The 24,103-nt window shown below is 47.4% G+C and overlaps 3 protein-coding genes across 5 annotated transcripts; 2 read left to right on the top strand and 1 right to left on the bottom strand.

Annotated features, from left to right (window-relative positions):
- Window positions 1-598: 598 nt before the first annotated feature.
- Window positions 599-7,906, bottom strand: LOC123364400 (uncharacterized protein C2orf42 homolog). 3 transcript variants are annotated; one of them, XM_045006513.1, is made up of 5 exons: window positions 7,719-7,906; window positions 5,047-5,147; window positions 3,709-3,871; window positions 3,093-3,209; window positions 599-2,873 (listed from the first exon to the last, which is right to left on the bottom strand). In XM_045006513.1, exons 1-5 carry the CDS (start codon window positions 7,795-7,797, stop codon window positions 2,683-2,685), a joined length of 651 nt encoding a protein of 216 aa, XP_044862448.1. In that variant the 5' UTR covers window positions 7,798-7,906; the 3' UTR covers window positions 599-2,682. The 3 variants fall into 3 exon arrangements, with proteins under 3 accessions (XP_044862448.1, XP_044862449.1, XP_044862450.1); XM_045006514.1 differs by having other exon boundaries at window positions 599-2,870; XM_045006515.1 differs by lacking the exon at window positions 3,093-3,209.
- Window positions 7,907-15,486: 7,580 nt separating this feature from the next.
- On the top strand, window positions 15,487-20,352 carry FAM136A (family with sequence similarity 136 member A). The gene is made up of 3 exons (XM_045006516.1): window positions 15,487-15,674; window positions 16,260-16,400; window positions 18,143-20,352. The coding sequence occupies exons 1-3, from the start codon at window positions 15,588-15,590 to the stop codon at window positions 18,329-18,331; spliced, it is 417 nt and encodes a 138-aa protein (XP_044862451.1). The 5' UTR covers window positions 15,487-15,587; the 3' UTR covers window positions 18,332-20,352.
- Window positions 20,353-21,285: 933 nt separating this feature from the next.
- On the top strand, window positions 21,286-23,437 carry SNRPG (small nuclear ribonucleoprotein polypeptide G). Its single transcript, XM_045006223.1, has 4 exons — window positions 21,286-21,423; window positions 22,058-22,080; window positions 22,722-22,846; window positions 23,242-23,437. The coding sequence occupies exons 1-4, from the start codon at window positions 21,392-21,394 to the stop codon at window positions 23,290-23,292; spliced, it is 231 nt and encodes a 76-aa protein (XP_044862158.1). The 5' UTR covers window positions 21,286-21,391; the 3' UTR covers window positions 23,293-23,437.
- Window positions 23,438-24,103: the final 666 nt, after the last annotated feature.

Genomic DNA, 24,103 nt, shown 5'->3' with positions numbered 1-24,103 from the left:
AATCCAGGGAAAAAAGCCGCGAAATGCTTGTCTGCCGTTGCTTTCCCAGAGGAAGGAGTGACTGACAACATTTACCCAGAACCACTCGCAACAATGATTTTTGCCCCATCAGGCACTGGGATCTCAACCCGGAAGTTCCAAGGGGCGGGGGAGGCTGCGGGAACTATGGGATAGCTACGGAATAGCTACCCACAGTGCAACGCTCCAGAAATCGACACTAGCCTCGAACCGTGGACGCACACCACCGAATTAATGTGCTTAGTGTGGCTGCGTGCACTCGATTTTATAAAATCTGTTTTACAAAACCGGTTTATGCAAATTCGGAATAGTCCCGTAGTGTAGACGTACCCACAGAAACCAGTTTATAAAAGTTTTCCCCTAGGTTTTAGGCTAGCACTGGTCATTTTTTTTAGTAAGGACAGCAGGCTTTTGCAGCAAAGCAGCTGTCAGCAAAAACAGCCTCTGTAAGTCAGTGGATCAGAGATAAGAAGGGCGCTTCTTTGCCTGCTTTTTAACAAATACAAGTGAAAGTTATATTAAGTTTTGTAAAGGAATAAACACTTTAAAAGACACGCCTATATGAAGACAGAGCCCTTTATTTAACATTTTTACGTGTGTTCAATTAAAAAAAGAGATCATGCAGAAAACACACCAGAGTGAAAACCACAGAACCGTAATAGCTAGTTTATATCCCCCTTATTTTGTAATCCAGTGGATTAGAGAGAAGTTTATTTTCCTCCCCATGTTTTAACAAATCCATGTGAAAGTTATAGTAAGCTTTTATTTCCCTAGGGCTTTTAGATTTAAGTATGAATTTTTTGTTGCATTATTAGAATGTCTTTGTTTTTAAATGTTTGCAACTCATGCACTGAGACTCAGGTACAAGCTCCTGTGTGTGTTTTGGGTCCATAGATTTTTATTAAAATAATACAACACAGGCTGGAGCTGGAGCTTTCTTTACATTTTAAACACAGATAAGACTAATTAGGCTAGCCAGTTCTTCATGCACTGTAGTCTGCCTTAGCAAGGCTCTAGGGCAGAGGTTCCCAAACTGGGGTTTGTGAACCCTTGGGGGTTCGCAAAATCTATCAGAGGGTTCTCAGGAAAAAAAATTCTGTAATGGCGGACAGAGCCATCCCTAGGGTCTCTGGGCACAGGGGCCAGCAGCCCGAGTCCCGGGACCATGACTTCCTGGCAGAATAAGTTTAAGCTCTTTTTGTTTGCCTGGACTGCTCAAGACCCGAATGCTTGTGGGAGGAACTCTTTAATTGAGTTGGCTTCTTAAATACCTTCATGCTGTTTCACATCTGGTACTCCTTGATGAAACATGTAGGAGGCTTAATCGAAGTGATAGGAGCTACAAAAGTGAAATCTTGGAAAAGTGTTGCCATTTTCATAATGTAATAAAATAAATAATGTAATGATAAATAATAATGTAATAATAAATAGTGTGTAATAAGCGTGTTATAAAAAAAACAAATTATTTCCAAGATCACTGCTTCTATAATTTATGCTCAGGTAAGGGAGAAAATCACTGGAAATACTTAGGAGGGGGTTAGCGAGATTTGATATTTTCGCGAAAGGGGTTCACGGGTTCTTAAAGTTTGGAAACCACTGCTCTAGGGGTCACTCCTCCAGTTTGCTTGTTTTTTTACACAGACTTCTTTCCTAACTTTTAAAACGTTGTTAAAGTTTTAAAAAATGGCGAGATTGCATTGAAAGATACTTTATGAAAGTTATACCAAGTATTTTATTCCATTTACTGATTGTAAAAGACAAAAACCACCGCTTTGTGACTGCATGAAGCTTAGAGATAGCCTATCTGAAGAATACCCTCACCCCTTGACTTCCCCCCCATACTTTTAACACTTGCTAAACATGCAGTGTTTCATTATATAAAGGTTTTTAACATTTAACACGAAAATACAGAATTGACTGAGATGTAACATAACACGACCTTTTTAAAGGATATTCTGTATGCAGTGAGGCCTATTTGAAGCATTGTTTTGTTTTGTTTTTTAATTTATTATGAAAAAGCAGTATTGCCTGAGCTGTAACAAAACAAGGCCCCTCTTAGGGATATTTTGTAGAAGTTTAGTGAACTAAAAAGGCTTAAGATACTAGTCTGTTCTTTTAAAAATAGTGTTTTTTTTAAAGTACCAAAACAACAACTGGGTAAGAATATGAAAACTGGTAACTGAAGGGAGTTTACATATGGCCTGTTTTGTTCCCAAAACACGCTCAAACTGTTAGTGTTTTTTCTGAGCAAGATTTTGTAATTTGAGATGTTTAACATTTTGCATTAAACATTTATCTGTCAGTTTGATGATTTCATCTAAAATGCTATTTGGGTCCTCAGCCTCTGTCACTTTGTCTACCAATTCTGCCCCTACAGCTAAATGTTCCTGGGTTAAACAGAGGCACTGCAGCATGTATTCCAGCGTGATAATGATATTTACCACACTCTCCATACACAAACTACCGCTAATTTCTTTAATTTTACAATTCACACCATCTAAAGACCAGTACATGCAGGCATGATGCTTCTGACCGGGGGCATTTATGGCACACCCAGGACAATCCTCATTTTGTTTCTCTCTCAGGCAGTGCTTGATGATTCCGTGCACCGCCGCTCACACAATTGCATGCATCACTGTTTTACGGTTATGAACTCGCACCAGCTTAATACCAAATTTCTCCCTCAACTTTAGATAGTATAGGCCTATAGAATAAGCGTCCCCTGCTGTTTCGGCATTCTGTGGAGCATCTGATTTTGTGACTGGCCAAAAACAGATTGGGCCCAAACCGCTCGGTCCTTCGGAGCTGTCGGTGTCCAAAACCTCCAAGTCCTCTGAAGAACCATCGCTCAGCTGCTGAAAAATTGACAGTAAGAAATGCGTGTAAGGCATCTTTGTACTTTTTCATAAACCTTTTACACCATGTATCAAGAGATCCCTTCCGCAGGCAGCTTTTACAAAGAACAAACAACAACTGAAATATGTCTCTGTGCAGGCTTGATCCAAAAGGCCCTAGCCAACTGAGCATCGGTCCCTGCCAAACCACCCCTTTGAACGTTCTTACATACAACATACCTGTGCCTCGTCTCCACACAGACCTTTGATTCATTTGGGTTCTCCTGGCCAGGGGCCGGAGTCTCAAACAAATCATGGCCCAGCGGTCTGGCCTCGTGTTTCTCCACCGCGTTGTTCCTGCGGGTACAGGCATTGTTAGCTATCCCCATCTCCCCGCTCCCATGACCTGGCTCAAACACTGTTTGCCACAACGGCGTGTTTGTTTCTTCAGGGCCCATAGCTGTGACCATATAACGTCTCTTCACGAGAAGCTTGACTGCCGGTGTTGGCCAGGGCCTTAGAGGTACAAACATCTTTAATCATCAAACCCGTTTAAATAGAAGCTCCTCCTTACAAAGACAGCCCTAAACTATTGGCTAAGAGTATCATGCGCCCTCCCTCCCTGAAGCATCTGACCCCAGCCACTGGGCTAGATGGACAATTGGTCTGACCCAGTATGGCCAGAACTAAGGACTTCTCACACATAAATGAACCTAGGTGTCCCGTCTGTTCCCGCCTATGCTCAGACCACTGGATGACAGTTCGCTCTTTTCTCAAACAAGAGTGGTAGGAACCGGTCAGGAGGTAACAGCTGCTTGGGTTGATTTCACTCTTCTTCCCTCTGTTATAAACTTACCAACTTTGAGGAAGGTTTTGAGTTCCAAGGGCCAGAGAATCGGCTGCTTGTCCAGGCACTCGTACGTCTCCGCGATGCTCTCCACTTCAACCTTCGGGCACTTAAACAGCTCATAGGTCCCATCCCGGTTCTGGATGAAGCTGCGTGTGATTTCCAAGGGCATCTTGCAACAGAAGCCAGGCACAGATGATCAGCATAGAGCTTTAGTGGCCGTCAACCACCACCAAGCTGTATTTGGCACTGTCCCTTAGCCTGCAGACGCTCACAAACAGGGCAGAGCGGGGACGTACAGCTTCACACGCGCCTGCCCACCACCTCTACAGCCCCAGAAAGCAGACAGTGGGGGTGGGGAAGCCCATCTGAGCTTACAGTCCCTGCCCAGAGCTCCAGAAGAAAGAACCCTCCCACAAACACCACCACCAAAGCCCTTGCTTCTAAGGGCTAGTCTACACTTACCTGCCAGTTCGACGCGGAGAGTTCGACTTTTCGGAGTTCGAACTATCGCGTCTAATATAGACGCGATAGTTCGAACTCCAGAAGCGCTCCGTTCGACTCCGGTACTCCACCACTGCAAACGGCGGTGGCGGAGTCGACCTTGGAGCCGCGGAGTTCGGTTCTGTGGCGTCTGGACGGGTGAGTACTTCGAACTAGGGTACTTCGAATTCAGCTACGCTATTCACGTAGCTGAATTTGCGTACCCTAGTTCGACCCCCGTTCTTAGTGTAGACCAGGCCTAAGCTGTAGCAGATATTCCTGCCTGACCCCAGCTGGGGTGATCAGTTCATCCCTCTAGCTGAGGCTGGACTATGCTCACCTGATCCCTGCTCAAACGTTCCCACCGAAGGAACTCTGCCAAACAATGCTTTCCGCTGATTGCAGACTTTCCAGCTCAGAATCACTCTGTTGTGAAGCAATCGAGGGCCTCACTTCTGCAAACTCTAGGGGCTTGTCTGCACTACAAAGGCTTTGCCAGTATAACTAAACCAGCAGCGCCCCCTAGTGGAGATGCGGTTCTTTGCAGGTATACTTAAGCCACCTCCCCTCCCTGAACGACACAAGCTATACCAGCAAAAAGACACTTGGTGGTATAAGCTGAGTCTACATAGGGGGGTTTCAGGCTGCCACATGACAAAGCCATGTGGATAAAACTTGGTTGCATAGATCTGACTTTACCCAGGTGAGTAGAAAGAAGATACCGAAGGAAATACTGAACTCAATACGTGTGTTTGCGGGAGCAGTGTCTAACTCTGCCCTGTCTCCTCTCCAGCCTGCTGACCTAACCAACTGGGCTCCACACTTGGTCTTTAGAGAAGAACCAGGAGAACAAACAGGCCTTACCTCAGGAGTGTCAAATATTTGCTTGACCTGCAGGATGTTGGTAATGTGCCAGGTGTATTTGGAGAAGGTAACCGAGGGCAGGGCATCTTTCCGGACAAAAGCTGTGAACAGGAAGACCATATTACAGATGTAGGGCCATCGCTGTTCTATATCCGATGGCAAACTAATCTAGTAACAAGAGGAGAGAGGTCACTGCAGGGGACACGACTAGCGTAGTCGAAAAATGCAATTTAGTTGAAACTAAACCAGTTTGATGGTGATGACACTGGATTTCTTCCAATGAATTTTTAAAAAGAGAATTTGTTTCAAATTGAAATTTTGTTTAATTTTGGTTTATTAACCACAATTTGGGGGTGGGCGGATGTTTGCTTAAAAAAAAACCCCAAAGATTTTCACACAACATTTTATTTTTCATCAGGCTGCTGGGTTCTGTCCCTGGCTCTGCTACTAACTCAGTGTGTGTCCCTCGCAAATCACTTAACCTCCCTTTGCCATGTCACTCCCCCATAAAACAGGGATAGTAACGCTGACTGGCTGTGCCTCAAACGGGTGCCATCTCTATCTGTCGTTCCAAAGATGTGCAAATAAACATATTTCTTACAAGATGTTGGTAAACTTGGAACAAAAAATAAATACCCCTGAAGCCACAAAGGTAAAATATGAGCGAGGAGCTGATGTAGTGAAACAAGTCTGGGCACCTGAATGTTTGCTACAGGGCCACCTTTGGTTTGACTAAAGACTTCCAAGCATTGTTTCTCCTCCTGTTTCCCGTGACAGAACCTCACTTCTGAGGTCAGAAACACAAGCTCTATAGCCTGGCCTACAGGGATACTGAAGGAGAATGTAGATGCAATACGCTCTGTGACTAGGAAACCAAGACAACGTTGTTTTGAAGCATCTGTGATCCCCCAAAACTAGGCTCCTGTTGAGGAAAGAACTGACAAGCAGCGTGGCAAATATTTACGAAGAAGGGTTTGCCCTTGAAATGCTTCACTTTAATGTCTCAAAGTAGTTAGACATGAAAGCAAGGCGCAAAACACGCCTGAGAGTTAGGTCAGTGTTATCACACCCAAGTTACAGGTAATGCAATGAACCAAGGAGAGGCCAAGCAACCTGCCCCACATTCATACAGCAGAGCTGTGGCTAGATCTAGGAGTCTTGCTTTTCAGACCCATTCCCCTGCCATTCGACTGCACTTCCTCCACTAAACATTTTGGGTGGCTAGAGCAGGGGTAGGCAACCTATGGCAAGTGAGCTGATTTTCAGTGGCACTCACACTGCCCCAGTCCTGGCCATGTGGGGGCTCTGCATTTTAATTTAATTTTAAATGACGCTTCTTAAACATTTTAAAAACCTTATTTACTTTACATACAACAATAGGTTAGTTATATATTATAGACTTATAGAAAGAGACCTTCTAAAAACATTAAAATGTATTACTGGCACGCGAAACCTTAAATTAGAGTGAATAAATGAAGACTTGGCACAGCACTTCTGAAAGGTTGCCGACCCCTAGTCGCTAGAGGTTTAAACTTTAGACTTAAAAACCTTTCCCATGTAGACAAGACCTACCGTTTAGACAGGCGTACGCTGTTCCAGTGTAGGAACTTTTTTGGGTTTAGCTTAAAACCCTTTTCCCAAACCGCACAAGCTAAACCGGAAAAATCTGTTCTTATGTCAGACTTGTATCACTTTACATTCACACCTTAGATTATATTGAAAGAGCTTTCCCCACATGCACAAGGCCTTAGAGGCAGGGAGGTGATGGCTTTAAATTGGCTAAAGCACCCTTGAGACTTTGAGCAAGTCACTTGTCAGACAATTCCAGGTAAAGGTAAGTCACACGCTGCTGTCAGTCAGAATGATTTTCAGAAACCCTGTGAATCATAAAGTATTTCCCCTTGTCACCTGATTTACTATTTCTCTCCTAATCAAGGCTGAAGGCTAGCAAAGATTCACACATAGATGACACACTGCAGGCTATTCCCTTTGATTCTGCATTTTTAAAGAGAGGAAAACAATATTTATTCAGCTGCTACTGCTCTGGATGAATGAACATGGTGTGAAATTTGCCCCTGACCAGAGAGCCAGCACAACACCTCAAGAGAGATTTAAGCCCTTTGCTTATGAGTGAATTCCTCCCTCTGGGCCTAAGGATTTTTAGTATGAATGCAGAGAATAGTCCCTGGAATATATCGACTATTAATTACGCTAACGCCTGTTGCTACAGCAGACTGTTACGGTCTGTCACATCAATAATCCACAGCCTTTAAGAATCTTAAATACACATTGATGTAGCAGCCCAGAGTGGCTGTGGAGCCATCCCAATCTGTGGACTGACTTCACCAATAAGCACCGACCAAGTGGACTGGATTGGAAAGCCACCAGCAGCTTATGTCTGAAAGAACTGTAACCATTTCACTGGCCTGGGTCACAGCCAGGGCCGGTGCAAGGATATTTTGCACCCTAGGCAAAACTTCCAGTTCCCCCCCACACACACGTCAGTTCATTGAGGGGCAAATCCCAACAAGCCTTTATAGACCCCAGGGGCCAGCTTTGCCCAGGGACTGCTCCCCAGACCAGGTTCCCCCCTCCCCACCCCCTGAACTCCCCTGGAGGGTGCACAGCCCACCCCACCCCACCCCGGCAGCTCCCGCCCTGAGTCCACTCACTGGGTTTGCTGGGTTTGGGCTGCTGCAGCAGCTCAGCAGGGAGGAGCCTCCTTCCGGAGGCATCGGAGAGCCAGAGCATCCCGCTTGTGGCGGCAGCGAGCCCCAGCCATGGAGGAGCTGGCACGGTGCAGGGGGGCAGCAGCCCTGCAAAGGTGGCAGCGCAGCTAGTGGGGAGCAGCCGCACCCCTTGCCCCTCCTGCCTGGTGCACACAACTGCCCCCCGGAGGCTCCTGCAGGCTGCAGCAGATGCATACAGGCGCTGGCTCCCTATGTGCCCCCCGGCTCCCCACTTGTCGTGCTCAGGCTCTGCGGCTCCCGGGAGGGTGAGCTGCTGCTGGGTGGGGGCTGAGCTCAGGTGGAGCTCTCCCCCATGCTCTTTTTTTTTTGATTGTTGAAATATGGTAACCCTAAAAAAGCGGTGCCCTGGCTCGGCAGGGAGAAGCCACCTTCCGGAGGCACCGGAGAGCCAGAGAGTCGGCTTGTGGGGGCGGCGAGCCCCAGCCATGCAGGAGCCAGTGCGGTACAGGGGGGCAGCAGCCCTGCAAAGGCGGGAGCATGGCTAGTGGGGAACAGCTGCGCTCCCTGCCCCTCCTGCCCAGGCTGCGGCCTGGCTCCCCCCCGTCAGGGGGCTCCTGCAGGCTGCAGCAGATGCATGCACCCCCCCAGCTCCCGTGTGCTCCCCAGCTCCCCCCTCGCCATGCTTGGGCTCTGCGGCTCCCGGGCATGTGAGCCGCTGGGGCACGGAGCCCTGAGACTGCTCCAGGAGGGGCAGCGGCGGTGGCTCACACTCCTGGGAGCTGCAGAGCCTGAGCACGCCGAGGAGGGAGCTTGGGGGTTCATGGGGAGCCGGCGCTTGTATGCATCCGCTGCAGCCTGCAGGAGCCTCCGGGGGGGGGGGGGAAGTGCATGGGGCAAGGGGTGCGGCTGCTCCCCACTAGCTGCGCTGCCACCTTTGCAGGGCTGCTGCCCCCCCTGCACCACGTGAGCTTCTCCATGGCTGGGGCTCGCTGCTGCCACAAGCGGGATGCTCTGGCTCTCCGGTGCCTCCGGAAGGCGGCTTCTTCCTGCTGAGCTGCTGCAGCAGCCCAAACCCAGCAAACCCAGTGAGTGGACTCAGGGTGGGGGGCCACCAAGGTGGGGTGGGGAGGGCTCATGGGGGGGCTGTGCACCCTCCAGGGGAGTTCAGGAGGTGTGGAAGGGGGAACCTGGTCTGGGGAGCAGCCCCTGGGCATGGCTGGCCCCTGGGGTCTATAAAGGCTTGTTAGGATTTGCCCCTCAATGAACCAATGGGGGGGGGGGCGCAAGCTGGAAGTTTCACCTAGGGCGCAAATATCCTTGCACCAACCCTGTCGGGAGGTCATCTAGTCCAACCCCCTGCTCAAAGCAGGACCAAGCCCAACTAAATAAAGAAGCCCTTGGTTTCATATCTCAGTTGATTTAGAGTTTTAGAGTTGAGCAGGAACTGGAATTTCTTGTTTTGTGGGACATTCCACCATTTCCAAATATATTTTTGTTCAGGGGAAAGTGGTGAATTTTGGAAACTTAACATTTTAGGTAAGTTAAAACATCTTGTTTTGATTAAAATCAAAACAGTTAGTTTCAATGTAGACTTTTTATTTAATTTTTAATGTTTTTATCATATAAAATTAAATTTCAAACTGAAAAGTCATTTCTAAATTAACATTCTGTACTAAAATTGCCTAAATGGAGCGCTTCTACATTATTAAAATGATTTGCTTTATTAATGGACATTTTACCAAAATGACACTTTCCACAGAAAGTTTTGGTTTGAACAAAACAGTATTTTCTGACAGGCTAGAATGTTTCTCTGGGTTGTTTTTTTTAAAGGATGCATATGTACACTGCATATCGTATTGTTTTGTAAATTATGCTTTTTGGCCAAATTCCTATATATTTGCATTCATGTTTCTTACACTGTAGCATTATTGAACAAGAGCCAGTGTTGTTATAGTCTTTGAGCACTCTGTGTGTTCATTTCTCATATTGATGGTGCTATTTTTGGACAGAGGATCGTGCCTTTATATTTATTGGTAATGAGTTTATATAAGTCATCAAATAAGTGCCATAGTCAGTGGGGTTCCTGTCTAGCTTTTTCCAAGCAATGTGATTTTGATTCACTCTTTCAAGGGCAGACAGTACAGCAGAATCGTGGCAGGAGATTACATTAGTCATGTCAAGCCTTCATTTGGCGCAGAATAGAAATTATACTGTTTTTGCACTTCATTACCCCTCCCTGGTTTGAGCACACTAAAGTGCCAAAGGATGTCGTACATCACACTTGGCATATATCTCCTTGTTTCACATAGCAGGTGGGTGCAATACAGTGCAGGGGCGGCTCTAGGTATTTTGCCGCCCCAAGCACGGCAGGCAGGCTGCCTTCGGCGGCTTGCCTGAGGGAGGTCCCCGGTCCCGCAGATTTGGCGGCATGCCTGCAGGAGGTCAGCAGAAGCCGCGAGACCAGCGGACCCTCCGCAGGCATGCCGCCGAAGGCAACCTGCCTGCCGCCCTCACGGCGCCCAGCAAAGCGCCCCCCCCCATGGCTTGCTGCCCCAAGCACACGCTTGGCGTGCTGGTGCCTGGACAGAGCCGGCTCCAGACCCCAGCGCGGCAAGCACGCGCGTGGGGCGGCCCTTTCCCGGGGGGGCAGCAGGCTGGGCCGGCGGACCTGCCGCAGTCATGCCTGCGGAGGGGGCGCTCGTCCCGCGGCTCCAGTGGACCTCCCGCAGGCATGACTGCGGATGGTTCGCTGGTCCCGCGGCTTGGCTGGACCTCCCGCAGGCATGCCTGCGGCAGCTCAAGCAGAGCCGCCGGACCTGCGAACCGTCCGCAGCTGCGGGAGGTCCAGCCGAGCCGCGCAACCAGCAGACCCTCCCCAGTCATGCCCGCGGGAGGTCCGCTGCTCCCGCGGCTCCGGGGCACCTCCCGCGCATGACTGCTTGGGGCGGCCAAAAAGGTAGAGCCGCCCCTGTGCCTGGAGCAGCCCCTGATACAGTGACAGACTCATGAACTGGTAAAATCACACTGCAGAATGTAAGATTTGCAAGTGCTGTATGGAGGATGGTTTTGTGATGAAGGCATAGGATGGGGAACCTGTAGCTCTAGGTTCAATTCCAGATTTTGTGCGTAACCGGGGAAATTGTTTAGTCTGCAGAAGAGACGAATGAGGGGGGATTTGATAGCTGCTTTCAACTACCTGAAAGGGGGTTCCAAAGAGGATGGATCTAGACTGTTCTCAGTGGTACCAGATGACAGAACAAGGAGCAATGGTCTCAAGTTGCAGTGGGGGAGGTCTAGGCTGGATATTAGGAAACACTTTTTCACTAGGAGGGTGGTGAAGCACTGGAATGGGTTCCCTAGGGAGGTGGTGGAATCTCCTTCCTTAGAGGTTTTTAAGGTCAGGCTTGACAAAGCCCTGGCTGGGATGATTTAGTTGGGAATTGGTCCTGCTTTGAGCAGGGAGTTGGACTAGATGACCTCCTGAGGTCCCTTCCAACCCTGATATTCTATGATTCTATACTTTAGTTTCCCTAGCTATACAGTGGAAATAATATTTATCTCATAGGGGTCTTAAGTGCTTTGAAACTCATGGATGAAAGATAAATAAAAAGTCTTTCTGGCTATAGCAGATACATAAAAACATAGCGTTCTCCTGTCACTCACTTCAATTGACATTATTAGGGACCTTAGGGCTTCTGCCTGTATTAGCTGGGGTGTAATAATAGTCACTAGACATGGACATGAACATCAGCCCAGATTTTGGTAACAGGACAATCTAAAACTTTGGATAAAAATATATCTCTAGATTTGAGGTGAGTAAAGTTCTGGCTTCAAGTTCTGCAGCATGAGACTAACATTTTATAGCTAGAAAACACTACACAAACACTAATTACACCAACAGTCTTGTATTATGTCGATTATACAGATGAGACACAGCGCTTAAAATATCTTGCCCAGACCACACCGTGGTTTAGAATGTAAGGATCCTCAGCCCAGTTTACCAGTGCTCTGCCCTTGTGCAAGCCATTTACACTGGTGTAAAGAAGGTGCAAAATGCTACTATTTTGATTTGGAAGAATTTTACATTCACTTTGCCCTGACGTAAATGATGCCTGTGCAACACCACTGAAGTAGACATACCAGATCTCCAGTTGGTGTAAATCTGCAAAGCTTCTTTGATGCCTGGCCCAGTTGATGTATGTGAAAGCATAATTTTGTCTAAAATGTGTAAGTTGCATTTACCATGGGAATGGAAGAGTTAAGAAAGGAAGATGGTGGCTTCTACAGATGGCAACCTATGTTTACTGTTAAAGCTACTCAATGTCCTTTTCATGTACAATGTGCTGTTTCAAGATAGGAAATCACTACACTGATCATCCAAAAAGGTTATATTAATAAATTAGCACACAATTCTCCCCACCCACCCAGAAAAGCAGGAGCCTGGCTTTGACGCTGGCTATTTTGTATTTTTAACACTTTGGCAGAGTGTTAGCATTCCATTTAAAATGAGCCAAAAGTCACAGCAAACAAGAATTTTTTTTTCGCCCACTACTGCATTTGGCTTAATAGAGCACATCTTGGACTTGGATTTCATTTACCTTTTCCACTGAAACAAAATGGGAAAGGAATGGACAAACTGATGTCAGATTAATTCAATGGAATTGGGGCATCTTGGTCTCCTTAGGTTCCTTTGAAATTCCCAACCAAAAAGAATCTTTCAGCGAGATAATGGACAGCTGTAGGGCATTTTGTTATTACAAGGAAATAGCATTTGTATATTAAGAAATTTCTGGAGTAGTCACGAAGAAAAATCATGAAATACGGCTCTGATTTCTTTTGTACAATAGTTTGGATGATTCGCTTGGTAAAGAATTAAAATATTATCAGTATTGCATTGAATAGGAAAGGTATTTTTAACTATTTTCAATCAAAAAAGGCACATTCTCATAGGCAAATGACTGTAATGTGCAATGCACTAGTAGCAATTGTGATTCACAGCCAGACATCTACCTGTTTGAAAATAAAGAGCAAGGTTCTCTGCTGTGCCTAATCTGACGGTCAGGGAATCAGCTACAACTCTCTCATATGCTGCCCCAGTCATAGCCCTGGGGCATCTTAGGAGCAGCCTAGTGGCTGCTGTAATTTGCACCAATTGGCTGTGATCCCTAAGGGACCTTGCACCAACTGAAGATAACTAGATTACACTGCACTCCGGCCACATTCCTCACTTGCCCCCAACATACTTCCTGTGCCCATCATTTCAGCTCAGAAAGTGAGGGTTTGTGTTATGGTGGGTAGACATCACTTTGCATTTGACAATAGGGATTGCATTCAGCAGAAGCAGAATGAGAGTCATTATTCGTTCTCATCATGTGTATGCCTGGTTTAGGCAATATCCTGATACTGTCTCACACACACATTCACCCAGAAAAACTCTCTTCAGGGCATGCAGCTTAAATAACTTTTCTGAATTTTCTAAGTTTCAGATTGAACATGTATCCAGAAGCAGTTGAGTTCAGATCCTACAGATGAATCCATAAATTCCCCTACATTTTCAAAAGTCACCTCATCTTAGGCTCCCCTGAGACCAGAATGAAACACTGGAAAGTTCAGGAACTGCTTTCTGGCATGGTCCATGAGCAGAGAAGCATTAATGCAACGAAGTTAGGATCCACATCCGAACTTCTTCAGCTTGGGGGTTTAGTTGGGCACACAGAGGTCTGGGGGTGATCTGAACTTCCCCAACTTTCAGTTAGAATTTGAGATCTTTTGTCTTCGTTCAGGCCCATGTCTCTAACAAGTATTGTTGTTTGTATGATTTTGGAGAATAAAAATGATGAATGCTTGTTTACTGGCAAACTTCATGTGTTGTGTAAATAAGTACTACAATATCCCTATCAATCTCGGCATGTTTATGATTTCACAGGGGCCGGGCGTGGGGATATGTCAATGTTAAAAGAACTATTGATCAAAATCTTGGCTGTAAAGACCCAAACAAGCAAATTGTGTTTTCTGGGAATTTGGGGTGATGTTTATATCTAAGCTATGTTGTCCAAAGTTATCACTGATTTTGGAATGATAGGGTAACATTATTAGAGGCAAGTACTTGGGAAGCATAATAATGAATGCCCTTTCCCTCAAAAACCTGTTAAGGATTTAATGCAATGGTGGATCTGCAGCAGAAAGTGGTCCTACAGGCTTTTTTATTTACCATGGGCCCCCAGGACAGGCAATATTTTGACAGCATGGAATCCAGTTTTCTGTTTAATTCACAACCAGACAGCACTGTTTTCATTTCTAAGAAACTTGAACATCTGAGCTAGAGAATTGTGGGATCTTATTACTGATGAATTTCTAGTGTTATTCTGGGACCACTAAGAGCAGCTTTGTAAACAATTCTCCATAAGCATCAGTGTTACATCTTTGGTATCCTAGCGGTGTTTCTATATTTTGGTCATTATGGCCCTGATTCAACAAATCCCTTAGGCACATGCCTCTCTTGATGTTACAAGCATCATTTGAATAATGTCAGTAAGCTTTCTTACTATAACTCTAGTTTATGGGTGAAATGTACAGTCATGTAGCAGGCCAGTCTGAGGCCTACGCACCACTTACATCCTCAGAACAGAAGAATACCACACATGCTAGCAATACTTTTAGTCACTTTGCTAAAGTGGGACATACCGGGTGCATAGGCATTGTGCTGGCCTCTGCTCAAGAGTGAATTTTACTCTACAAGCGCCAAGCGTCAGTTGGAGAATTGTGTCCAATCCTGGGCACCACACTTTAGGAAAGATATGGACAGATTTGAGAGAGTCCAGAGGAGAGCTAAAAATGATAAAAGGTTTAGAAAACCTGATCTGTGGGGAAGAGTTTAAAAAATTGGGCATGTTTAGTCTTTAAATAGGGCTGAGGAGAGCTCTGATAGTCTTCAAATACGTTAAGGGCTGTTATAAAAAGGACTATGATCAATTGTTCTCCATGTCTACTGGAAGGTAGGACACGAAGTAATGGGCTTATGCTGCCTGCAGCAAAGGAGATTTAGGGTAGATATTAGGAAAATCTTTCTAATTATCAGGGTAGTTAAGCACTTGAGCAGGCTTCCAAAGGAGGTTGTGGGATCCCCATTATTGGACGTTTTTAAGAACAAGCTGGATAAAAATACCTGTCAGGGATGGTCTAGGTATACATTGTTCTGCCTCAGCACAGGGGACTGGACTTGATGACTTTTGGAGGTCCCTTCCAGCCTGGCATTTCTAGATACCGATCCTCTTTTTGGTGTTTCTCTTGTGTACAAACATCGTGTGAAAGCTTTTCCATTACAGGGACAATGGTATTTTTCTTCTTAATGGCCTGCAGGCGTTCATCTGTTCTTACTTGACATACTATAATTGGCTGGCTTGTGTACCGCTGCCCTCTACTGGATGGGATCAAATCTTCCTGCCATCTCTGTCTTTTCCTTCTCTCTATCCACAGACACTCCTCGTCTGTCTGTCTGTCCACCCCCCTCGATCTATCTACCCATCCTCATACACCACATCAATCTATCTATATATCTATCCCCATCCACCCCCTCTATCTATCCATCCCTATCCACCCCATCCATCTCTCTATCTATCTGTCTGTCGCACGTGCCTGAGCACGAGTGTGACCCCAGACGCGCTGGTGATGTGTAGACGGTGGGTGAGCGAGTCTCTCAGCGGAGGCAGACCGGGGGATCCCAGGCTTGCAATGCCCCCAGCCGGGCACCAGAGGCCGCTGTTCCCCCAGCCGGGCTGCGCTGACCCGGGAAGTGAACGCAGGGGGCGGCCGGTGTCCTCTGGCCCATGTGGGCGCTGCCGGGCGGGCGGCATGGCCGAGGCTCAGCAGAGCAGGATGCAGGAGGCCATCGACAGCATGGTGCAGGGGCTGGAGCGGGAGAACATCCGGAAGATGCAGGTAACGGGGAGGGGAGGATGGGGGAGCTGGGGTCCCCGCTGGCCCCTCCCCGCACCCCCTCTTCTGTGCTGCCCGCCCCAGCAGCTCCCCCATTTACTGCCGCCCACATCTACCTGCTTCTCTCCCCCCAACAGCCCCCATTAGCACTCTGCTTTCTGGCCCATTGCAATGCCGGCCCTGGGGGCCTGGGCCCTTCTGGTAGTTGGGGGAGGAAACCAGTGAGCCTGGGGCCCCCACCCCTCTTGTGTGTATGTAGAGGGACCCTGGGGGAAGGGGTCAGTGAGCTGTGCCCCCAGGCTCACTGAAGTGTGTGAGCAGGGATCTGGGCCCCTCACCGGATTGGGGTGGGTGGGTGGGTGGGTGGGTCAGTACTATGCTCAAGGAGAGTTGGGGGTCAAAGTCAGACAGGTCTGGTTGGGAGGTCTGCACTATCTGCCCAAGGCCCCCACTGGATGGGTTATGTGTATTGGGAGTGAGGGGTTCGGATGCGTGTTGCTACAGGCAACAGCTTTGGAAAAGCCCAGCCTCTGGCTCCACGGAGCCCGCAGCCCAATCCCAACCAGCGTTCTCTCCCGCTCTTTGCAGGGTAACATGTTTCGATGCAGCGCCGACTGCTGCGAGAATGACACGGCCTCCATGCAGCAGGTGCACCACTGCATTGAGCGCTGCCACGCGCCCCTGGCCCAGGCCCAGGCCGTCGTCACCAAAGAGCTGGAGAGGTTTCAGGTGCGGAGAAGGTGAACGATGAACCCCGGTGCGGGTTAGCACTGACGTGCCATAGGGAAATAGCATCGACAGGGGCAGTCTATTGGGCCCCAACTCCCTGTGGAAACTAATCCCAGTTTAGTCTCAAGACGTGTGCAGAGGTTTGCCGTGGATGCGCACGGGTTTGGGATGTGGGGCAAGTCAGTACTGTGCCAAACCCTGTTGCAAAAGTAACCTGGACAAAGGGGGACGCACCCAAGCAGAGAGTTGGTAACATGAACGGGGCATCTCATTTTGGAGAAGAGAAGGCTGTGAGGGAGGGGGGTATTGGAGCCTTAAGGTTCTGCTCTGTGTTAAATCCAGGCTCATTATGCAGCACGAGGCTTAAAAGCTCAGGTCATCAGGAAGGAGAACCTCCTGCAAAGAGAATGTGTCTCGTTAGGATAGATTTTTTTTTTCAATGCTCCAGTTCTAGTGCTGGTGAAAGGTGCTAGTCTGAAAGCAGGGAGGCTGGAGCAGGCGGGAGTCCTTGGAGCACCTATGGAGTGGGCAGAGGGAAAGCTTTGATCTATCTGAGGTATTTTGATGGCCATGTTACCATTGTATCTCAGAGCCTCCCAGTCTGTTCACACATTCCCTTCACAACACCCTGGGAGGTAGGGCAGTGCTGGTTTCAGTTTACAGATTGGGAACTGAGGCACACAGTCATTCGCCCAAGATACACAGGACGTCTGTGACCAAGCAGGGACTTATACTCAGGTCTCCCATGTTTTAACAACAAGACCATCCTTTCTCTCTTTTCCATGTTACTGAATTTGACTTGGTCCTGCTTCAGAAGGATGGCATTTTGGGGTCATAGAACAATGTGATCTACAAGGGCATCTCTCCTGAGAATCTCAATAGAGGTCCCAGCAGTGGTACAGCTAGGGTGACCAGACAGCACATGTGAAATATCGGGACAAGGGGTGGGGGTAATAGGAGCCTATATAAGAAAAACACCCAAAAATCAGGACTGTCCCTGTAAAATCAGGACTTCTAGTCACCCTAGGTACAGCTTTTTTTGTGCAGGGGAGACACCTACTAGGAACTGGGCTAAGACCCACCAAGCGTATTTCCCATAGACCATCATGCAGCCATTGCAACATCTCTAAGCTGCTACCGACATGAGCTTGGTTAATACTGATGACCTAGAGGTGAAATGCCCTGTGTCAAATACACATCATTCAGTCCTCGGTCTCCATGTAAACTGCTAGCCACGTGGAACAGTGAGAGTAATTAACCACTGGAACAACTTACCAAGGGTTTTGATGGATCACTGACGATTTTAAGTCAGGATTGGATGTTTTGCAGAAAGCTCTGCTCTAGGAATTATTTTGGGGCATTCTCTGGCCTGTGTTGTACAGGAGGTCAGACTAGATGATCACAATGGTCCCTTCTGGCCTTGAATCAATGAGCTAGGTTGACACACCCTGCCCAGCTTATTGCATGTAGCCCACTGCACAGCATCTGATAGCTGTTGGATAACCTAAGCAAAATTAGTTTGGAGGTCTCATTGCAAATGGCGATCGACTTCCAGCCCGCAGCAAGCTTCATTCTTCTGCCATCCATCCCCTCCATTAGAAATAATTTTGTTCTGTGTCCAAAGGCATGACAGCCTGCCATCTAAGAAGTAGATAAGAGCTCATTTGTCCAGCCACTCCACCACCCAATGCATTTTGCTCGCAACTGCATGAACTCTAACCGTCCGGAATTCTCGTTTGCAGGACCGTTTGGCTCGCTGCACGATGCACTGTAATGACAAAGCCAAAGATTCCCTGGATTCAGGGCGCAAGGAGCAGCAGGTGAAACAACAGCTGGAGAGCTGCGTGACGAAGTGCGTGGACGATCACGTGCACCTCATCCCCAGCATGACCAAGAAAATGAAGGAGACTCTGGCGGCCATTGCACAATAAAGCTGTGTCTGTTTGGGGAGAGAGAGGGAGACGTGTAGTTCCTATTAAAAGAGAGACGTGCACACGGAGATTCGTGTTGGAAATTGAGGAATGAAAATGGATGATAAGGGTGATTTTGTATTTTCCAAGTATTGCAGTGGTCCATTCAAGAGCTGGTTTGGTTTATGGGCTTGGTGGTCTGGGGCTGATATGAGCGTCACCAGTTGTGGAGAGGACAGACTAGTGACTTTGCCCCAGTCCTCAAAGGATTAATGGTTAGTGTATATACAGACCATGCTGATAATAGCAGTGTCCTCCACTGACCTTGACGTCCCTCGTGAATGTAGAGCTGCTAGAAGGCACCAATTTAACAGGCCTGGAGCCTGAAGGGCCTATATCCCTAAGAAGGTATAACAGCAATGCAAGCTTCCCCAGTGCTGCCTAACCAATATGCCTCAATAGTGCCCTGCAGGAGTTAAGGGCCAGATTCTCAGCAGATGTAAATCAGTGTAGCTCCGTTAGTGTCAGTGGAGCTGTGCCAGTGTAAACCCACTGAGGATCTGGCTCCAAAAGTCCAGTCTCCGTGTCCTTTTCATGGTGGTGATGTGAGGGGCTAGGAGGATTTGAAGTGAAACTATCACTGGATTGGGTTTGAACTGATGACCTAGAGTTCAAAGGTACAGTGTCCCTGCCTCACTTGTTCTCCAGGCTGTTGTGAACAGGGGGGACAGGATTTTCTCCTTCTCAGCTGCTCTCACATCTGCAGAACTTATTGTCTAGCACTGATAGGTCCCCCTTGTCCCGCTAGTGCAGGTGCCTTTTGCTCTTGGAAGGAACAATTGAAAAGGGAGTGTATGCAATGTATTAGATAATCAGTCTGTTTCTCTTACAATGTTTCTTCCACCAGGAGAAAGAAGTAGTCAGGGAGAATATTTTTGCATTGGTAGGTCAAGTCTGTGCAGTTGAAACATCTTTGGCCTCTACTGCCACTCACACTGGTATAAATCAGGAGTAATTCCACTGGAATAAATGGAGATATGCCTGTGTGTAAACCCAGTGTGACTGAGTGGAGAATTAGCCCCTTGACTTCCTCTGATCTCATCAGGCCACCAATCCTGCAGTGTCTAATTCTACTAAGAGAGCAAGGTCATCCAGCGCCAATGAGTCATGAGAAGTAGCATGTTGTGTTGGAAAGGAATGGCCAATGCCACTTAATGATCCACTCCTGCTGGTTTTACACCAGTATGACTCTATTGGCTTTAGTAGAGTTACTCCTGATTTATAGTGGTGTAAGGAACAGCAGTGTTGGGCCTGAAGTCTATCATTAAGAGTTATACCAGGTACATTGTTCCATGCAGTGTGGCATAAATAACTGTCCTCACCTGAGACTCTGCAGAACAACCATTGAAGGTTTTAATAGGTGGATTCGCTCCTCCTTTTTTATCTGATATTCCTAATTAAACACACAGAGAGCCTGTCTCTGTTCTTCCTCATCCTGGTATAAATCAGGAGTTTCTCTGCTAAAGTAATGGATTTACAGCAGCATAAATGCACAATCAGATTCTGTAGCATGTAGCAGTGCAGGCTTGAGGTGGATTTCAGACCTTGTTCTTCCCTGGAGCAGCAGGGACAGGGAGCAATGCAGAGGAGGTTGGCTTGAATGCTGGGGCAAGGTTAATGCGCTCCATTAGTCATGGAGCAGCATTACTGGCTGCCTCAGATGTGGAGCTACTCAGCTATAGGAGGAGACAGTTCTGAAATCTGTGGTCCTCAAGGTAAATGAGCACAATACAGAGATGATCACCACCAAACTAAAAAGGGGAAATGACATCCAGTAAACAGCAGCACCACCACCTTGCCTGTCCTTGTGGCTGGAGACACTGTAGCAAGTACCTTAGGATGGTTCTATTTATTGTGAGCTGAATGACCTGTCTGTACCTTCTCAGGAACAGCTATAATGAACACAACCATTTTGTTCTGTCCTTTTAAAAACTGATTTATTTTCTAAAAGTTTGATTCAAAAATAAATTTTAGATGACAACTCCTCTGTATTTTTACTTACGCCAAGGCTCGCCATGACTTCATTGTGAGAAGTGCTAGATTTTGATTTTATATGTTCTAGTGTTTTCCTTTCTTGAATGCTTCATTTTGTATTATAGCTGTAGCCAGTGGGTTTCACTGCTAAGATTTAAAATAGCTCTAGTGCCAACTCACTGCTTGGGAACCAAAGGGCAACCTTATTAGGGGCGCAATGCAGAATGGAGCTCCATTGTGCTAGGGGCTTTGCAAACAGAATAGTGGAGAGTCCCTTCCCCAGAGAGCTAACAATCGAAATAGACCAGACAGGGAAAGGGGTGGCAGCAAAGGTCTGGAAGGCTTCTCCTGCACTGAAATTTCTGATTGGTTTCCAGTCACCTCTAAATCAGAGTGAGGTCCACATTTTGGACGTGTTTGAAACCCGAATTGGCATCTGGATTTTGTAACTGGGTGCGAACTTTTTGAATGAGCCGAACCAAAGCTGCTGCATTTGGGCTGCTCTGACTCCAATGTAAGATGCTGTAGGTGGGCAGCTAAATGCTACAAGCAGGGTCGTATAGCCGTGGGGAGCCGCGCATCAATATTTTTGGTGCTGCAGTGTTTATGCTGCAATGGCAAGTCCGCGGCTGACGGCTCCACGCGGTGAATTGGCCTTGTCATCAGCTGCTGTCAAGGCGCCTTCTGCAACTATGTCGCTCCCGAGCGGCCACTAAGTAGCTAGGGCCTCTATTCTGAGGAGTACGGGGGAAGTGAGTCACGTGCTCTCGCTCTGGCGCTGCCGGGAGGGAGGGGAGGAAGCCGCACGGCCCGCATTGGCTGGCGGGTCAGTGAGGTCACCCGCAGACGACACCGGCGATCACGCTGGTTGGCTTAAGTGATTTTTAAGTCATACGCATGCGTTCCCGGCGTTACTGTTGATTGGCTGAAAGGAGGCAAGCACGCGGCCTCGGCGTAATCCCTGATTGGTTGCTGAGCCGCGGACGCGGTGACGCCAGAACAGGAGCCGCGCGAGGCAGTTGTGGTGGGGCTGACTGAGGCGGCACCATGAGCAAAGCGCACCCGCCCGAGCTGAAGAAGTGAGTGCGGCCGGGGGAGAGCGGGGAGCGGCCCCCCGGCGGGGGGGGGGGGGGATGTGGAGCCAACGGGGGTAGCCCCTGGGACATAATGTCAGTAGGACCCACCTTTATTACCTACTCCCCCAGCGTCCCGGCATGCACTGCGCTGGCCAGCGGGGCCTCTCTCTCTGCGCGCGGGGTGGGAAGTAGCCCCTTCTCCCGCCTCCCTGTGCTAGGCACGTGGTGCCGCCTCGGGTAGGGGCCTGGGGCAGCCCCGCCCCATCCACCCTGGCAAGGGGCACGTGCGTAGGGACCTGCCCCTCCCCCCCCTCAATTCGGGTGACATTAGCCTGGGTGCCCCAGAGCAGAAATTTACTCAAGTCTCTTGTGCTCCCCCACCTCTCCCCCCAAAACATGCAGAGCTGCAGCTGGCTGTTTGCCCTCGGTCAGGCTGGCTGCAGTGTAGTGGTAACGTGCCCAGAGAACGCTGCACTGAGCCGACACATCCACCATGGCTTGACACCTGCGTACAAACCAGTGGGATGCCAGGGAGAGGGCCGATTGGCCAGGCTGTTTGTGTTTTACCTTAACGCGTACTGTCTTCTGCCTTGTTAATGTGTCTCTCTCCCTCCCTCCCTCCCCCTTGTGCTTTCAGATTCATGGACAAGAAGCTTTCACGTGAGTTATTTATGTGCCTAGATTTATTCTAAGCATTGCTGTCATTTTAAAGTTCCCATTGTAGTAGGAAGAGAGCCTGAGACATAAGCCCTTGTATTAGAGGCCTGATATGAGGCAGGACCTGCTCACAGAATCTGGCAAGAACCGGGCTGATATTGCAGAAGTACACATTCCTAAGAAGTGCTGGTCTGTACTCACGCAAACACATCCTGATATCAAGGATGGTACAAAAACATTCCCCAAGGATAACAGGAACACATCAGAACAGTGGTCACTAACACACTAAATGCCTAACCACTAAGAAGCCTTAATGTAACTTTACTCCTGCATTTTGAGGGCTATTATACATGATAATATCAGCCCACGGTCTGCTAATATTGACCACCATCCAGACTTCCTCGTTCTTATACTGCATTTTTGCATATGAAGCCTGTGGTATGGAGAATGCTAGTTCTAGTATGCAATGGGCCGTTCACATGCAGTGTGACTAAATAGTGTTTCAAACTATCATAGCATTAAAAGATGGTTCTAAAGCTCCGGTCTCAAAGGTAACACCTTCTAACCAAGAAAGCTAAGTACTACAGCTACATGCCGGTAATTTTTTATTATTATTATTATTATTTATCAAATATTTCTTCTAGTGAAGTTAAATGGTGGCCGACATGTCCAAGGGATATTGCGAGGGTTTGACCCGTTCATGAATCTAGTGATAGACGAGTGTGTGGAGATGGCACAAGGTGGACAACAGAACACTATAGGGATGGTGGTAAGTATAGAGTTTTCACCCCTATTGGATGATATAGGTTGAAACATTTTTAGAGGGGGAGTCTTTTTTTCAGAGTTTCTTTCCCTAGTCCCCATCCGTCGTGGTGATGAGCACTACTTTCTAGCAAATGTGCCTGAACCAGGTGAATTCTAGGAAACTAGCTAGTCCACACCATACCTGTCACTGAATAATCTCTGGGCGGTTTATTGGTCAAAGTTAATTGCTGTTCATGTTTCTAGAAGAGCTAATCTGGAGAAATATACATGCTGTAGACAGCTTCCTAGCTGGGTTTTGTTGGTAGTATTAAATACTCCTGATCTTTGTCCCATCTCTAGTTCTGATAAACCACATTGGTTGCTATAGAATTCTAATCTTTTTATATTCCTTATTTTTAGGTAATACGAGGAAACAGCATCATCATGTTAGAAGCCTTGGAACGAGTATAGATTAACCAGTGAACTCCTGCCTAGAGCTGTGATAAACCTCCCCTTAACTCCAGCTGTCTTGTTAACTAATGAGGATTTTTCAGGAACTGTACATTCCTCATGTAAACTTATTTTTGTTAAATAAATTTTGTAATGGTTAACATAACTTGAGTAAATGAATTTAACTTCCTCTTAAAACTGGTGCCAGTTGCCTGCCGAAGTAACTTGTGCATATTCCAGGAAGTCTTGGCTCTTGAGTGCAACAGAAGTAAGTGAGACTTGTGTTGATTTATATTTCTCTGGTAGTACAATAGGTGAGCTATACTTTTTTTATTTGACCATTTTATTAATACACAAGCTTTCAGGCCAGCATGATGAGAAACTTTTTATCTTATCTTATTTCAAGTGAAAAATTTCTAGGAACAGGTCTCCAGTCTTCACAGCAGAAAAGAGCCAGAATCTGGCCTGTGAATCCTACGCTGTTACTAGTAGCACCGTGAATTTCAGTCTGCCTCTTTCCCATCTATTTTCGCCTATTTTTAAATGGCTTTAGGGCAGAAAGGTACTGAATTACTAATCTTTTTCCTTATCTGGGGGCTGGGTAAGGATGGCCTAAAGGATTTAGGCTATCCTGGTCCGATCACAAGTCCAGCTGGTGGAGTCTGGAGGGGATGTAAAAAAGCCAAGACTCTCCGCCTCTTCAGTAAAGCCTCCGGGTTCGCCTTCCCTTATTAATACATGAGCTGGGTGCGTCAGGCTCCTGGGAAACAGTAAACCTGGTTTATCTTCTGTAGTGGTAATAATACTACTCCATTGTGATGTTTCTGCTGTT

This window comes from Mauremys mutica, chromosome 2 (assembly GCF_020497125.1).
Source record: "Mauremys mutica isolate MM-2020 ecotype Southern chromosome 2, ASM2049712v1, whole genome shotgun sequence".
Taxonomy (NCBI): Eukaryota; Metazoa; Chordata; order Testudines; family Geoemydidae; genus Mauremys; species Mauremys mutica.
The sequence above is the reverse complement of the archived record's forward strand: the minus strand, read 5'-3'. Positions and strand labels throughout refer to the sequence as shown.